This window comes from Paroedura picta, chromosome 3 (genome assembly GCF_049243985.1).
Source record: "Paroedura picta isolate Pp20150507F chromosome 3, Ppicta_v3.0, whole genome shotgun sequence".
Classification (NCBI taxonomy): Eukaryota; Metazoa; Chordata; class Lepidosauria; order Squamata; family Gekkonidae; genus Paroedura; species Paroedura picta.
This window is the reverse complement of record NC_135371.1, coordinates 168,960,488-168,976,721: the sequence shown is the minus strand read 5'-3', so window position 1 is coordinate 168,976,721 and position 16,234 is coordinate 168,960,488. Positions and strand designations below refer to the sequence as shown.

The window sequence follows — 16,234 nt, the reverse complement described above, 5'->3', positions numbered from 1 at the left end:
GGCTGTTAGGGGCTGTTGCCTCCGAGGCTGTGGCAAAAAGACTGGGGCAAATCTCCTTGCGCCCTCCCCCCCAGCATCAGTAACACAGACCAGCTTGCATGCTATTAAGAAGATCACTCTGAAAGACAGGGGGAAGCTCACCCTTTAGAATCAGAGAGTGGGCAGGGGCCAGACAGGCCATCTGGTCCCTCCCCCTGCTCAGTGCAGGATCAGCCTCAAGCATCCAGGAGAAGTCTCTGTCCAGCCACTGCTTAGAACAGGGGTAGACAAACTGCGGCCCTCCAGATGTCCATGGACTATAATTCCCAGGAGCCCCCTGCCAGCGAATGCTGGCAGGGGGCTCCTGGGAATTGAAGTCCATGGACATCTGGAGGGCCACAGTTTGTCTACCCCTGGCTTAGAATCATAACATCATAGAATTGGAAGGGGCCAGACGGGCCATCCAGTACCACCCCCTGCTCAATGCAGACTCAGACGAAAGCATCCAGGATAAGCATCTGTCCAGCCGCTGCTTAGAATCATAGAATCATAGAGTTGGAAGGGGCCATTCAGGCCATCTAGTCCAACCCCCTGCTCAACGCAGGATCAGCCCTAAGCATCCTAAAGTATCCAAGAAAAGTGTGTATCCAACCTTTGCTTGAAGACTGCCAGTGAGGGGGAGCTCACCACCTCCTTAGGCTGCCCATTCCACTGCTGAACTACTCTGACTGTAATTCAAATGGGTAGCCATGTTGGTCTCAAGCAGCACAACAAATTTTGAGTCCAATACACCCTTAAGACCAACAAAGATTTACCCAATGCGTGGTCTGCGGAAGTATGCCTGCACACGAAAGCTCACACCTTGAATAAATCTTTGTTGATCTTAAAGGTGCTAGGTAAAGGTAAAGGTATCCCCTGTGCAAGCACTGAGTCATGTCTGACCCTTGGGGTGACGCCCTCTAGCGTTTTCATGGCAGACTCAATACAGGGTGGTTTGCCAGTGCCTCCCCCAGTCATTACCGTTTACCCCCCAGCAAGCTGGGTACTCATTTTACCAACCTCGGAAGGATGGAAGACTGAGTCAACCTTGAGCTGGCTGCTGGGATCGAGCTCCCAGCCTCATGGGCAGAGCTTCACACAGCATGTCTGCTGCATTACCACTCTGCGCCACAAGAGGCCCCTACTTAAAGGTGCTATTGGACTCAAATTTTGTTATACCCTGGCTGGGAAAATTTCTTCCCCTGATATCCAGCTGGTATCGTTCTACATGTAGTTTAAACCCGTTACCACAGGTCCTCTCCTCTGCTGCCAAGAGGAACTGCTCCCTGCCCTCCTTTCAGATACCTAAAGAGAGCAATCAACCGCCTCTTCTCCAGGTAAAGCTTTCGGCACAGGGGAAACGGCTGGAATGGAAACGCCCCCCTCTGAGGGCAACTTCTGGCGGGATCCAGCTTACAGCTTACAGGGAATCTTGTTTGCTTGTATGGGGAGGGGGGATTGTGTGTCAAGGTACCCCAAGAGAAGTTGGGTTCTGTTTGGGTTGCGTAACTGAGCACCTGTTCTACCTATACCTGCACAATTAATGTGCGTCCGCCCTCATTTGAAAAGGCAGAGAGTTGGTCCGCTGATGCATCCAATGGTTGGCCACTAGAGGGCGGTCTTTGGCTATCATTTCAACGTGGATTTTGCTTTCTTGTTTTAAAACCAAGAACCCCCCCCCCCAATATCTTGTAAAAAGAATTTAAAAATGTGCAGGAGGCCATGTGCTGCTCTCAGTCTTGACACACACATGCTCCCAAAGCCCCATTACATCCCGAGCTCCTCAGAAGGACAAGGGGTGGCAGAAGGGGATGCCAACGGGCTGTATATGGTGCAGTCCAGTGCTAATTTTGCACCTCCTTGGTGACCCCTTTAAGCAAACAGAATATGCCCTCCGCTGTATGAAGGCTAGCTTGCCTTGTGGCAAGATGCAGCCACCTCTGGGGTGGCTGGTTTTGACACTGGACCCTCTAGCTGAGGCTTTAATCTCAGTTTGATTAGCAGCAACAATGCATGAAAAGATTCCCCCTGCCCATTTCTGTACGTTAAGCCTCTAATAGAACAGGCTTTCTCAGCCAGGGTTTCATGAAACCCTGGGGTTTCTTGATAGCCCTGGAAGGGTTTCCCAAATGGGTGGGAGTTAATTAATTCTTTATATATATACATTTATCGGGTGATATGACCACGTATGGTCATGTTGACATGCCCTCCCCTCCCAAATTAGCCAATGGTTGGCCTGGAGGGGGTGGGAAGGGGAGGGGCCTTAGGTGGGCGTGTCCACAGCTCTGCTTCCCAACCGTATTCTGCACAATTGCACCACTTCTGGGGTTCCTCGAAGCCTGAAGAATGTTTCAGGGGTTTCTCAGTGGTAAAAATGTTGAGAACGGCTGTGCTAGAAGAAGAGCTCTGATCTGCATGGGCCAACCTAGTCAAATCTCATCAGATCTCTGAACCTGAGCAGGTTGGCCCTGGCTAGTATTGGGATGGGAAATCTCGAAGGAATACCAAAGTTGTGACATGGAGGAAGGCAAAGGAAACCACCCCTGAGTGTCTCTTGCTTGAAAGACCCACCAGGGGGCACTGTAGGTCTGCTGAGACTTGACAGCATGTTCCACTGCCAGAAGAACAAAAGGCTGGGTTTTTTTTAATCCCCTTTTTCTCTACCCAAAGGAGTCTCAAAGCGGCTATCAATCACCGTCCCTTCCTCTCATCACAACAGCCCCCATGTGAAGTAGGTGGGGCTGAGAGAGTTCCAGGAGAATTGGCCAAAATAGGGTTGCCAGCTCCAGGTTGGGAAAAACCTGGAGACTTTGGGGGTGGAGCCTGGAGAGAGCAGGGTTTAGAGAGGGGAGGGATTTCAGTATAGTATAATGCCATATAGTCCCCTGATTCTCCAGAATAGCGCCTTCCACTTTCACCCATTTACATTATGTTGGCTTTCTACTAAGGGCAGGACATTTTTTCTTCTGGCCAGTTGGTGTTGAATGGTACAGGGAAGCAGGTTCTGTCCCTTTCAAGGTATTTCCCCACCCCACCGAAAGAAGAGTTCATGATGTGAGTCGTTTTGCATCCCTTCCACCTCACCTTTCTTCCCGGGGGATGAGGCAAAAACCTAAAGCAAAAGAGAAGAAGAAAAATAAGGACCTTGAAAGAAAATAAACCTGTGCTTCTCAAATGTGGTTGGTGAAGGGAGACCTTCAGAGAAACCATCGCCAATGGGAGCAACTGTCCTGATCCTTGAAAATGAATGAATTCATTTTGTAGTAGAAACAAACTTGTGCTTTGATGGCAGGCCTTGACTGGGTTGGTTCATTGGCTACAGAGTTGGAGCCTTCTCTACAGAGTTAGAGCCTTCTCACGGGCAAAAGAATAACAACAGGGGAAAAAAAAGAGGGAAGTGTGTGAATTCAAAGGGGTAATGAGGTTTCAAGAAGATTGGACAGATAACCTACCCTAACCTGAATAGCTCAGCCTAGCCTGATCTCAGCTTTTGGAAGCTAAGCAGGGTTGTCCCTGCTTAGTATTTGGATGGGAGACCACCAAGGAAGTCATTATGGGTTTTTCAAGGCCAGAGATGAGCAGAGGTGGTTTGCCATTGCCTTCCTCTGTGTAGCACCCCCTGCTCTTCCTTCTCAGCCTCCCATCCAAATACTCCTGCTTAGCTTTCGAGGTCCAACGAGATAGGTTTAGGCTGTCGCGGAATTCTGAAATGCGGGATTGGTCCTTGAGGTTTCGAGCCATTAGGCTACTATGACTCAGTTCGGGAGCTTGGTTTCTAATTTTTGTCAGGGGCTGTTCACTGCTGCCCTGTGAAACGGGAACCTGGGACCGCGCAAAGTACCTACCGGGGACATCAAGTTCCGCAGGAACGTTTTGCCGAGCCCGTTAGACTGAGATGGGGAAGTGGTGGCTCTGGGGGTGACATCAGCTGCGGAGGAGGGAAGAGAAGAGACATCCCAAAGTCACTTATGTCCAGGTAAAGGACTTCAGAGAAGTGATAACTGATAGCCCTGCTTTAACACCCGGACAGTTAGAGGAGGGAAGATTTTTTATTAATTAATTTATTATTATATTATATTATATTATATTAGATTAGATTAGATTAGATTAGATTAGATTAGATTAGATTAGATTAGATTAGATTAGATTAGATTAGATTAGATTAGATTAGATTAGATTAGATTAGATTAGATTAGATTTTGTGCCTGGTTTTATTTGAGAGATGGTAATGGGAGCTTTCAGGATATTTATTTATTAATACTTAGATTTGCAGGCCTCCTTTTTCTGAAGGCTCAGGGGGGGCTTGCATCAGCTAAAACAGAACATGGTAGAAATTTAAATAAATTAAATTTTAAATTCTAAAACATTGTAAAAGTTCTAGAAAACAGAACATGTTTCTAGAGAACAGAACATGGTAGGAATTTAAATAATTTTAATTTTAAATTCTAAAACACTAGAAGTTCTAGAAAGCAGAAGGCAGCGATTTAAATAATTTAAATTCTGAATTCTAAAACACTCTAGAAGTTCTAGAAAACAGAACATGGTAGGGATTTAAATAATTTAAATTCTGAATTCTAAAGCACTCTAAAAGTTCCAGAAAACAGAACATGGTAGGGATTTAAATAATTTAAATGTTGAATGCTAAAACATTCTAAAAGTTATAGAAAATAAACTGTTTTCTTCAATACCGCCTCCTTTTCATGAGAGAAAGAGGCAGGTGGACATTGGACAGCAAGGCCAGAGGATTCTGGTGCTGTTTCAAGTCCTCAACCATAAACAAAGTGGAATAGCATCGTCTTGCACAGCTGTCCCCGTGGAGCTGTTTAAGGCTCCGTGGAGCTGTTAAAGATCTCAATAGGTAGAGTGTTATGCCAGGCCAGGGCAAGGGCAAAAAAGGCCCTGGATGAAGCCAATTTAACTTCTTTGGGGCAGAGGATCCTGAGCAAGTTTGCTGGCAGGGGCTCATGGGAATTGTAGTCCATGGACATCTGGAGGACTACAGGTTGACAACCCCTGGACTAGATGACCCTGGAGGTCCCTTCCAGCTCTATGATTCTATGAAATGTCTCCTCAGTCATTAGCAATCTCTGCCTATTTACTCAGCAGTAAGTGCTACAGAGGTCAATGGGATTTGTTCCCCGGGGAAATGTGTGCGCAGGTTTGCAGCCCAGGTGGCTTTCGGGGAAACCACAGTCCTCTCAATATCAGCCCTGTTCACAGCGGCATGATGGGAAATCATAGTACTGCGGTTGCAGAGTGGTTAGGGGAGGGGATTATAAAGAGGACGTTCAGGGCAACATCTCACACAAAAGCTGCCATTGCTTCTTAAAAAGGGAAAGGTCTCCCCTGTGCCAGCACCAGCTCATGTCTGACCCTTGGGGTGACGCCCTCCAGCGTTTTCAGGGCAGACTCAATACGGGGTGGTTTGCCAGGGCCTTCCCCAGTCATTACCGTTTACCCCCCAGCAAGCTGGGTTTCAACAAATGAAAGGCATGAAAACAGGAACATTTATTGTTGAAGTGTTGTTTTGAGGTTAGTGTAACTTTGAATCTTGCAACTGGTCATTTTCAAAGTTGCCAATGTTGAATTGTGTAATTTGTAAGCTGTAGTTAGTTGCTTGAAAGGGTTGTACATAAAAGAGTTATATACATTTTGAAAAATCAGCTTTACATATGGTGTTTTGTAGAATGGTGATCATTTAATAAAGATAATTTTACCTCCCCCCCCCCCCAATATATATTTTACCATTCCTGGATGTTACCTGGAGCAGACGTGTTAACGGCAGTGTATTCGCAGACTAAACTGGAAGGAGGCCTTCTTACGGGGCTTCCGGGCAGTGAATGGGTGGCTTGCAACCCTGTGAAGGCGTTCGGGTCGATTGCTGAACTGTCAGAGGTGTTGTTGGCCCGAGGCTTCACAGAAGCATACTGGGTCGTGTCGCCATCTTGCCGGGCCTCACCGCCGGGAGAAACCACTCCGCCACTTCGCCGGAACTTATTCACGACCGCGTAGGTATCTCCCATCTTGGGCGGCAGTTCCGGCAGGGCTGCGGGGGTGGGCTCGGTGGGCACCGAAATACTCCTGGAACAGAGAATACCGAATCCTGCCACGTCTTCCTCAAGGGTTTGGAGGCCAAGAATCAGCCATGCCTCGTTGGCCAAGGAACAAATGGATATAATTCTTTGAGCTTTTGAAATGATTCTCTGTCTTCCGCCCAGACCAGGGAACTGCACTGTTCAATCGATCAGAGAGGCATTTCCCAAACTGTGGATCTGGGACTCTTATTCTCTAACTTGCTTTCACCAACCCAAACGTAGGTGTATTCTGCACACAACAGATAATGCACTTTCAATGCACTTTCGAAGTAGATTTTCCTGTTCCGCACAGGAAAACCCAGCTGCCAAAGCACACTGAAAGTGCATTATCCTCTGGGTGCAGACTAGGCCCTAGGCTCATTCCAAACATATAGGATAATGCACTTTCGATGTGTTTTTGTGGATGGATTTTCCTGTGCAGAACAGGAACAGCTACTTCTAAAGTGCATTGAGAGTGCATTAACCAGTGTGTATGGAAAGGGTAGACTCAGCCTCATCTCCACTGTTTATGCCTGTAGGCCAGAGTTCCCCAACATGGTGCCCACAGCAGCTGTTAATACCTTTCCAGGTACCCATCATGTGCTTTTGGAAAGGGGCGGAGCCACATGGGGCATTTGCCCAGCAGAGTGTGCCAACCACCAGTAGTGGATGGAGATCTCCTGAGATCACGACTGATCCAGGTGACAGAGATCAATTCACTTGGAGTCGCTGGTCCCTTTGGAAGAAAAGGGAGAGTTGTTTTCTTTTTCCACCACCCGAAGGAGTCTCAAAGTGGCTTACAGTTGCCTTCTCTTCCTGTCCCCACAACAGGCACCCTGTGAGGGAGGGGAGACTGAGAGAGCCCTGATATTACTGAAGCAGAAGAAGAGTTGGTTCTTATATGCCGCTTTTGTCTCCCTGAAGGAGGCTCAAAGTGGCTTATATTTGCCTTCCCTTTCCTCTCCCCATAACAGACACCCTGTGAGGGAGGGGAGACTGAGAGAGCCCTGATATTACTGAAGCAGAAGAAGAGCTGGTTCTTACATGCTGCTTTTCTCTATATGACCCATTATGCACGGGGGTTTTAGCGCACATTCGGGGTGGAATGGCGGCGACTAAAATCACTGATAATGCACGGAGCCGGCTGCAACCGGCCGCAGCTTCGGTGCATGCCGCCGAAAAAGCCGCGTCAGTGAAACGCGGAAGAAAGCGCAGCTTCCGGGTGACCGGGGCGCAACCAGAAGCGGCGCCCGGATCGCCGCGTGCATAATCGGTTACTCTGGGTTTTGCCGCCGTCGCGCCCCGCCCCGTACATAACCGGTATGCGTCGCGTCTTCCCCCTCCGCGTTTTCCATGTGACCCGAAATCGTCGTTTCGGCGGCCGTGCATAATGGGCCTATATGAAGGAGTCTCAAAGTGGCTTACATTTGCCTTCCCTTCCTCTCCCCACAACTAACATCTGTGAGGTAGGTGGGCCTGCGAGAGCTCTGACAGGATTGCTCTGTGAGAATAGTACTATCAGCGCTGTGACTAGGCTAAGTTCACCCAGCTGACTGCATATGGGGAATCAACCCCGGCTCTCCAGATTAGAAGACTCTATGGTACTGTACCCCATTTAAGCCCCTCCCCACATCCTACTCTTTTCAAGGTCCATCTCCACAATTTTCAGCTATTTCCCAACCCTGGACCTGGCATAGGATACAAGCTTCACATATCCAAATCATAGAAGCAGTAACTGCACAGACTCTCCCAACAAGGATTAAAACAACAACCTTAAAATACCGACATACATAACCAAGCGCTGAGGAACATCACATTTTATTACTCAAAAGGATTTTTGCATAAAAAAACCATTTAAGACAGTGGTCCCCAACCTTTTTATCACCGGGGACCGGTCAACGCTTGACAATTTTACTGAGGCCGGGGGGGGGGGTAGTCTTTTGCTAGTCGCCGCCGCCTGAGCCCCTGCTCCACTTGCTTTCCCACCGGCGCCCCTGACTTCCTGCCGCCCACTGGGGGGCGCTGCCAGCAGCAGCTGCGCAGTGCCACACCGAGGGGGAGCCCCATCCATGGCGGCCTCTGGAGAGCACCAAAGGTGTGCCGGTGGCAGAGTGACAGGGCAGCCCCCGAGTCAGCAGCTGGGGAGGAGCACGAGGAGGAACTACGGACCGCTACCGACTGATCCACGGACCGGTACCGGTCTCTGGACCGGGGGTTGGGGACCACTGATTTAGCAAACTTCTTAAAACTGCCTCAGCCTTCGGCCAACTGGGCCTCCCTGTGCAGGGGTGCCATAACTTGGGGGTCACTGCAGAAAAGGCCCTGTTTTTTCTATCGCACCCTGTTCTGCATTGGCTAATCATCCCGAAAGCTCCATCCCCGAACCCCTTTCGTTTACCGTAGGATGGTGTTTCGTTTGAGCAGGGGCAACGCTGGGTGTCGGAAGGAGAGGGCGTCGTCATACAGAGGAAGACGGTTCTGTGCAGAAACAGAAGAGAAGAGGGGAAGTGAGGGATGTTTAAGACTGACACAGCTGTTCAGACTTCCGGAGCAGGAAGCGTGTGTGCTGTACACAGCGGTACGTGTTAACCCTGCATGTCCCAGGGAGAGAAGAGACAGCGAGGCCACAAGCCTAAGGAGGTCTCCTCAGAAAGAAGAAGTCCCATGTTCTTCAGTAGAAATCACCCCCCATGATGGCAGAACGAGAGCGTTTGCTGGCAGGGGCTCATGGGAATTGTAGTCCATGGACATCTGGAGGACCAAAGGTTGACTACCCCTGCTCTAGATCACAACTCCCGACAAGCGTCCATTTTGTACGGGCTCTGTCTCCCAATTTTAGGGAGACGGTTTCAGAAAGGAGCCCTCCTGGGCCCATTATGCACGTGTTGGATAATGCACTTTCAGTGTACTTTTGCAGCTGGATTTTCCTGTGCGGAGCAGGATAATGGGTTTCTAAAGTGCTTTGAAAGTCCATTATTAAACGTGTGCAGAATGGGCCCTGGAAAGCAGTAGGAGAGTCGGATTTGAGTCCCATCGCTCCTTCAAGACTTTCAGGGGAGACACTCTGGAACAGGGGTAGTCAAAAGTGCGGCCTTCCAGATGTCCATGGACTACAATTTCCATGAGCCCCTGGCAGGGGGCCTGGGCCTAGAAGTGGGAGAGATGTGGCCCAGATGGGATCCAGGATGCAAGGGGGCAAATATTAGCAGCTTGATTAAAGGTAAAGGTATCCCCTGTGCAAGCACCGACTCAATATTGGGTGGTTTGCCAGTGCCTTCCCCAGTAATTACTGTTTACCCCCCAGCAAGCAAGCTGGGTACTCATTTTACCGACCTCGGAAGGATGGAAGGCTGAGTCGACCTTGAGCCGGCTGCTGGGATTGAACTCTCAGCCTCATGGGCAGAGCTTCAGACTGCATGTCTGCTGCCTTACCACTCTGTGCCACAAGAGGCTCTTAGCAGCTTCATTAGAGCAGGTGGAAAAGGGCTAGAAAATTTGCATGGATAGTGAGATAAGAATTCTGCTCAGCGCTGGGCAGTTCTGGGGAGGGCGTGTGTGCATTATTCATGGTCCAGGTTACCAATGACCTTTGTACTTATTTAAATATTTAGACCGGCATTGGTCTCGATGGTGACTCAACTGTTTTTCAGGACTTTTTTTAATTGCTTTACTGTGAGGAGATAAAACGGTATCCGGCCATCAGGAAGTGTCAGATTAGCTGCTGAAATGACAGCAGAGTCCCTATTGTCTTTCTTTCTTTATCCTGTGGAGGAACATGCATGCTGTCCATGTGGAGGAAACAGAGGCATTTGTAATGCAAATGAGCACTCTGGCCAGTTCTCGTTTGAGTTACACACAAGCTGCTTCAAGACACATGAAAAGCCCATTCATTCATTCATTCATTCATTCATTCATTCATTCATTCATTCATTCATACAGCCAGTTTGGTGTACTGGTTAGGAGTGCGGACTTCTAATCTGGCATGCCGGGTTCGATTCTGCGCTCCCCCACATGCAGCCAGCTGGGTGACCTTGGGCTCGCCACGGCACTGATAAAACTGTTCTGACCAAGAAGTAATTTCAGGGCTCTCTCAGCCTCACTCTTCTGTACATGCCTGGCTCGTTTTATGTAAGTGCATTTAATGAAGTGATTTCGACGTTGCCCATCTGCCTAAAACCAGGTTCCCGCGGGAACTGGCTTAATCATACGCTGTCCTCCAGGTTTGCCTTCCATACAGACAAAAAATATTTTCAGTGCATGTGGAAGGAGGGCTGAGAACATCGCAAACTCTGACCCACCCCCTCCCAGACCTTCCCATCTGTGCATCCTTCCATCTGTCTATGCATCTGTGCACCCTGCTCTGTACAGCAAGTCAAGCCAATCCCCAAAGGCCAGCTGGGGATGGGGGAAGGGGGGAAATGGTTCAAATCATAGATAGATGGTCTGACAAGCCAGTCTGCAAAAATTCTGAAGCAGCTTATCAGCTCCCCTGCATGACTGAACAGTATAAGTAGAACATCCTGCAAGGGGCATCGGAGGAAATAAGCGGCTAGACTTTTTTAGATTAGGAACTTCCTGAGTTCTTAATGATCTCGTCCTGTGTCCTGATTGGCTCAGTTGGAGACTTCCTGCTCCTTTGAGTATACTTCCTGCTTCTTTCCTTCCAGAACATTAAAGGTAAAGGTATCCCCTGTGCAAGCAAAGGGTCATGCCCGACACTTGGGGTGAGCCCTCTAGCGCAGTGATCCGCAACCTTTTTGAGGTTGCGGCCCATTGCCAAGAGGTGGGGGGGTGAGGGCGACCCGGGCCCCCGCGCATGAGCGACAGCCCTGCGCAAATGCGCATGCGCAGACCTGCCGCACATGCACGTTTGCGCCTGGTGGGGGTGCAAACGCGCACGCGTGGCAGTTTCACGCATGCGTGCTGCTCCAGACAGACAAACACTCTCTCTCGATCTACTCCGCAAGGCTGTTGTGTGGATGGCGTCGTCCCCCCCCCCGGCCAAGCTGCTCGCCCTGCCGCGACCCCAGTGTAAAGGTCGTTCGACCTCCAAAGGGGCCCCAGGTTGAGAACCACTGGTGTAGAGCCTGGGCCGCCATCTTGCCCCGCTTCCTTCCCGATCACCAGGGACCTTTCAACCCCGCAGGATTCACCTTGCGGCAGCCGAGCCTCTCTGTTGTTGTCAAATGTAGCATCAGGGCTGGAGAGCTGGAACTCAGCAGGAACGCTTTGTGCTGAGTTTATGAGGAAGTGTGATTGTAAGAAAGGCACTTCTTCAAAGCTTCTGCAAAGGAGACTTGTGTGTATGGGGCGGGGGGGGGGGGGAGAGTTGCCTCTATATAGGGTTTCCCAACCTTCAAATGAGGTCTGGAGCTAGTATTTCTATTGCCGTCCCTACAAATAGGTCTGTTGCCCGGTTAAGATGTAGACATGTTGTGTTTTTTAGAGGGAGGCCCCAGTAGATGGTATAGGACAGGGGTAGTCAAACTGCGGCCCTCCAGATGTCCATGGACTACAATTCCCAGGAGCCCCCCTGCCAGCGTTCGCTGGCAGGGGGCTCCTGGGAATTGTAGTCCATGGACATCTGGAGGGCCGCAGTTTGACTACCCCTGGTATAGGACCACAGGCCCCAATCAAAAGCTTGGCGGAAGAGCTCCGTCTTACAAATCCTGCGGAAGTGCGCCTTGGAGGGTGAGGTCTATGGCACTGTCGCCCACGGAGGTCCCTGTCCTCTCCGGCTCCATCCCCAAACCTCTAGGAGTTTCCCATCCTGCATCTGGCAGCTCTACACCACCCCCCTCATCCCTCACTAGCAACATTAGGATATTGGGATGTTTCCCCTCTGGTGTTCAGAGAGCCCACAAAACATGATGCTCCTGAACATGACTTCCCCCTTCCATCCTGCTCAAAGGTAGGTGGTGGCCGGAGGCAGAGCATCCATGTGCAGGGAGAGAGGAAAAAGCAGAGCTTCCAAGCTCCGGGTGGGTGCAAAAAAAGAAGGGATCTGTCAATTGCTTGAAGCCGAACCTAAAAAAAAAAGAAACTGGCACAGGGGGAAAGTTTTGTTTCTTCCTTTTATTCAGGTTGGGCCAGAACGGGATCCGGATGCAGAAGCCGTTTTGAAAACCAGATTTCCACCAGTGGCTCACAAATCAATTCTTGTTCAAACACCTTTGTCAGGAGTGACGTCCCAAATCAATATCTATGTCCCAAAAGCTTCTTATGTAGCCAAATGTCGTTCTCTGAGCTACAGGTTCTCCCTGGTAGTTGGCATGCCTATCCTCTGAGCCTATGGTTGCCAGCTCTGGGTTGGGAATTTTGCGTTTTGGAGGGGTGGAGCCTGAGGAGGTGGGGCTTGTGGTGGGGAGGGACTTCACTGGGGCGTAAAGTCCACATCCTAACACAGCCATTTCCTCCAGGGGAGCTGATCTCTGTTGCCTGGAGTTCGGTTGTAATCTCAGGAGACCTTCAGCGGCCACCTGGAAGCTGACAACCCTAAGTGGCCATAGGTACTTGACAGAAACTAGAAGGGAGTGGTCAGCTGAGGACAAAACCACGCCCAGCTTTCTGCAGGTAAGTGGCCTAGAGTGGCCAAGGATGAGGAGAATAAACCAACTCCGGGGGTGTTTCCAAGAGCTGAACTAGGTAACACTGCCCCTCTGTGGAAAGAGTTGGAATAGCCCTGGGGTGCCTTTTCATTCTGGCTCTTACCTCCTTGAGGTTTTCATAGTTTGGCGCGGAAATGCCCAAGACAGCCCGGAACATTTCTATGACGGCACGATACACAAATTCGTACTGCTCCTGCCGAGACGAAGAAGAGGCGATGGGTTTGATAAGGGAGCTGTCATTTGTCTCTACATAAAAATCTACTCTTAAGGTTCAGCGACTGTCAAGGGTCACACAGAATGTATAGACACATGAATATATAAAAGTGGGGCATCTCTTAGGATTGCCAATTGTCTGGAGAGGAAAAAGATGTAGCGCTCTTCCACAAAGACTTAATTTGATGTTTTGTTCCAGACAGTTTCACTGTCCCATTTCCACACATTAAACCTCAGTTAAAAAGTCAGGCCATTGTCCTCCAGGTCTGTTGGCAACCCAAAGCTCAGTGGGTCCCACATAGATTCTGTGAGACAATGAGGAGGTTGCCCAGAAGACCAGAGGAGGGGCATGATCCCAAAGGCCCCAGAGCCAAGGAACATGTACCCACCCCTCGCACCTCAGAGGTTTCTCTGAGTAAATCCTCTTTATATATGTTTTAAACATAATATGCAAATTTCCCCCAAAATAACACACAATAAAATACTTCTAACGTTATTCTTCCTTCAAACTTATTCAATTTTATTACTTCAGAACCACTGGGGTGAAAAGCAGGGAATTACTACTACTACTACTACTACTACTACTACTACTACTACTACTACTACTACTACTACTACTACTACTACTACTACTACTACTACTATTATTATTATTATTATTATTATGAACAAGAAGAAGAACAAGAACACCAGCCCCTCTCTGCATCCAGGCTTGGAATGGTGTACAACATCTATTTCTATAATAATCTTGTCCAATTGGTGCCTCTTAATAATTGTGAAACAGCCTTGGGGGACGAACAGTCTGGCCTCTCCAGGGCCAATCAGGGTATAGCTAGCTGCACCCTGATTGGCCCTGCCCCTACAGCTCCCGCCCCCCCCCTGTCCGAGTTGGAATAAGGCCAATCAGGGTGCAGCCTTGGGTGTGCTTTCCAGTCCCCTGGGAAATGCTCCCTCTTCCCCCCCCCCCCACTTTGCCCTTAGCGCTTCCCGGCGGCCTGGAAAGCAACCGGGAAGCTCACGCGGAGGACCGTTTCAAAGCCCGTTCTTATGAACGGGCTTTGAAGCTAGTAATAAATAATAGTTAAAATCTCTATCCCAATCCCAATCCCCCATCCCAGTATATCTAACTGGCATGGGATGTCCTGGGCTCTGCTTCATGCAGCAGCCATTTTGTGGCTGGCTCTGCCTTCCGTGGCAGCCATTTTATGGTTGTGCCCACTACACTGTGTCAGAATCCCAAAAGTGGCCAAAGGCTCCAAAAAAAAATTGGGCATCCCTGTGATGGAATGTCATTCTAGACCCTGTGAGACCAGGTTCAAATCCCCAGTCAAACCGTACAGTTTGTCTGTGCGTGCTGGCCTCGACTGGTGGAATTGAGCCATTTTGCTAGACCTGCGGAACTTTGATAGTTCCGCCAGGACTCGTGTCTCTGCCAACAGCGTATTCCATCAGGCTGTCGCCGAGACTGAATAGGCCCTGGTTCCAGTCATGGTCAGTTGTGCTTCTTTAGGGCCAGGGATCACCAGCATATTCACATTTGTAGGTCATGGAATCATAGAATCCTAGAGTTGGAAGGGGCCACACAGGCCATCTAGTCCAACCCCCAGCTCAACGCAGGATCAGCCCAAAGCATCCTAAAGCATCCAAGAAAAGTGTGTATCCAACCTTTGCTTGAAGACTGCCAGGTCTCAATAATAATTAAGATGGAGGGTCTCTGCCTCATTTCCATCCCCCAGAACTGATTCGGTATAACTGTACGGAAGGATCCCAGGAAAGGGTGTTCAGAGTGGGAAGGAGATGACTCACCTGGGTCTGGACAGCAGCTGGTCTCTGCTTCCTCATTTCTAGGACCACGTCAAAGATGCTGAAGTGCGGAGGGATTCTCTGGAAAACAGGAGGGAAGAACATGGCTCCAGGGAATTCTCCAGGCGAGCATTGGCCAAGGTAAGTATCACAACAGGACCTCTTCCTTTCCCCCTATTTGACTAGCCTTCAATTAGCACAGGGTTCCCCACAGCTCTTGAGAGGGTGTCCTGAGACAGGGGTTGAGAGGGCAAAGAAAAGAGGACCATTTTCCTGGGAACCAACCTCTTGGGAGGCCAATGTCATCTTCTCCCTAGATTGAAGTCCGCTGCCTTGCCCTTCTCAGATTTGGGAGCTTAGCAGGTTTGGCCCTGACTAATATGTGGATGGTATATCTGGATGGAGATGTGGGGACAGGCAGGGGCAAACCACCCCTGAATTGTCACTGCTAACATAGAATCATAGAATCACAGAATCATAGAGTTGGAAGGGGCCATACAGGCCATCTAGTCCACCCCTCTGCTCAACGCAGGATCAGCCCTAAGCATCCTAAAGTATCCAAGATCCAAGATAACATTTTAAACCTGTTTGAGTTAACTACGTTGCAATTAATTTAAACTTGAATTTGACTTGTTTTTCACCATTGTATTCTACCACCCACCCAGCCACGTCGCTGGGAGGGCGGTAGAAGTCAAATAAATAAATAAATGAACAAACAAATAAATTCAAGCGGCTATCCCTGTTGGTCTGAAGTAGCACAACAAAATTTGAGCCCAGTGGCACCTTTAAGTCCAACAAATATTTATTCAAGGTGTGGGCTTTCGTCTGCATGCTCACGCCTCGAATAAATCTTCGTTGGTCTTCAGGTGCCACTGGACTCAAATTGTGTTGAATGAATGAATGTCTCTTGCCCTGAAAACGCCACCAGGGGGCGCCATGTGACGTGACAGCATTCCCCTCCACTACCACCGTCCAACGTGAGCCTGGTCTATCCATGCAAGGTGGGGAGGTGACAGTGTGATGATGTCCATCAAACAGGCAGTATCACTTCAGACTGCGGGTAGGGAATTCCGTCTCAGACTGCATCCCTATGTTATAAACTCCCCGCAAGCAGAAAGCCAGCAAGAAAGTCCTTTTCTTCCTGCTGTGCTGCTTTTCTGTCACCGTGGAGATTTTGTGTTTCTTCCTCCCTAATGCAAAAAGAATTTTCAATGATGGAATGAATAGTTTCCAGTCTGAAGCAGTGAGGTCCGTTCCATAATATCAGGGCCTGGATACCTTCTCCTGCACATGTGAACTGGGGGGCTTTCCGCACTCCTTCAAAATTGCACAATGGTTACTGATTGAAAACGCTACAGTTTTGCCGTTATGCACAATGTCGTTGACAATCTGCAACACTCCTGAAACTGATCTGCAAAAAGCGCTTCGTTGTAGCGCTTTCAGGGAAATCCCAAAAAGTGGATTCTCCCTCCGGAAAGTGCTACACTCCTGCAACCAATCTGCAACACTAGCGGGAAA

The 16,234-nt window shown here is 49.3% G+C and overlaps 1 protein-coding gene across 1 annotated transcript in view; it reads right to left on the bottom strand.

Annotated features, from left to right (window-relative positions):
* Positions 1–16,234, bottom strand: part of PTPN18 (protein tyrosine phosphatase non-receptor type 18) — a 59,931-nt gene that overhangs the window by 4,251 nt on the left and 39,446 nt on the right. The window contains exons 10-15 of the mRNA XM_077329382.1: positions 14,720–14,797; positions 12,804–12,893; positions 8,491–8,570; positions 5,780–6,099; positions 3,864–3,946; positions 3,103–3,130 (exon numbers count right to left, since the gene is read on the bottom strand). Of these exons, the coding sequence (XP_077185497.1) occupies positions 3,103–3,130; positions 3,864–3,946; positions 5,780–6,099; positions 8,491–8,570; positions 12,804–12,893; positions 14,720–14,797 (679 nt within the window). The remainder of the gene's footprint in view (positions 1–3,102; positions 3,131–3,863; positions 3,947–5,779; positions 6,100–8,490; positions 8,571–12,803; positions 12,894–14,719; positions 14,798–16,234) is intronic.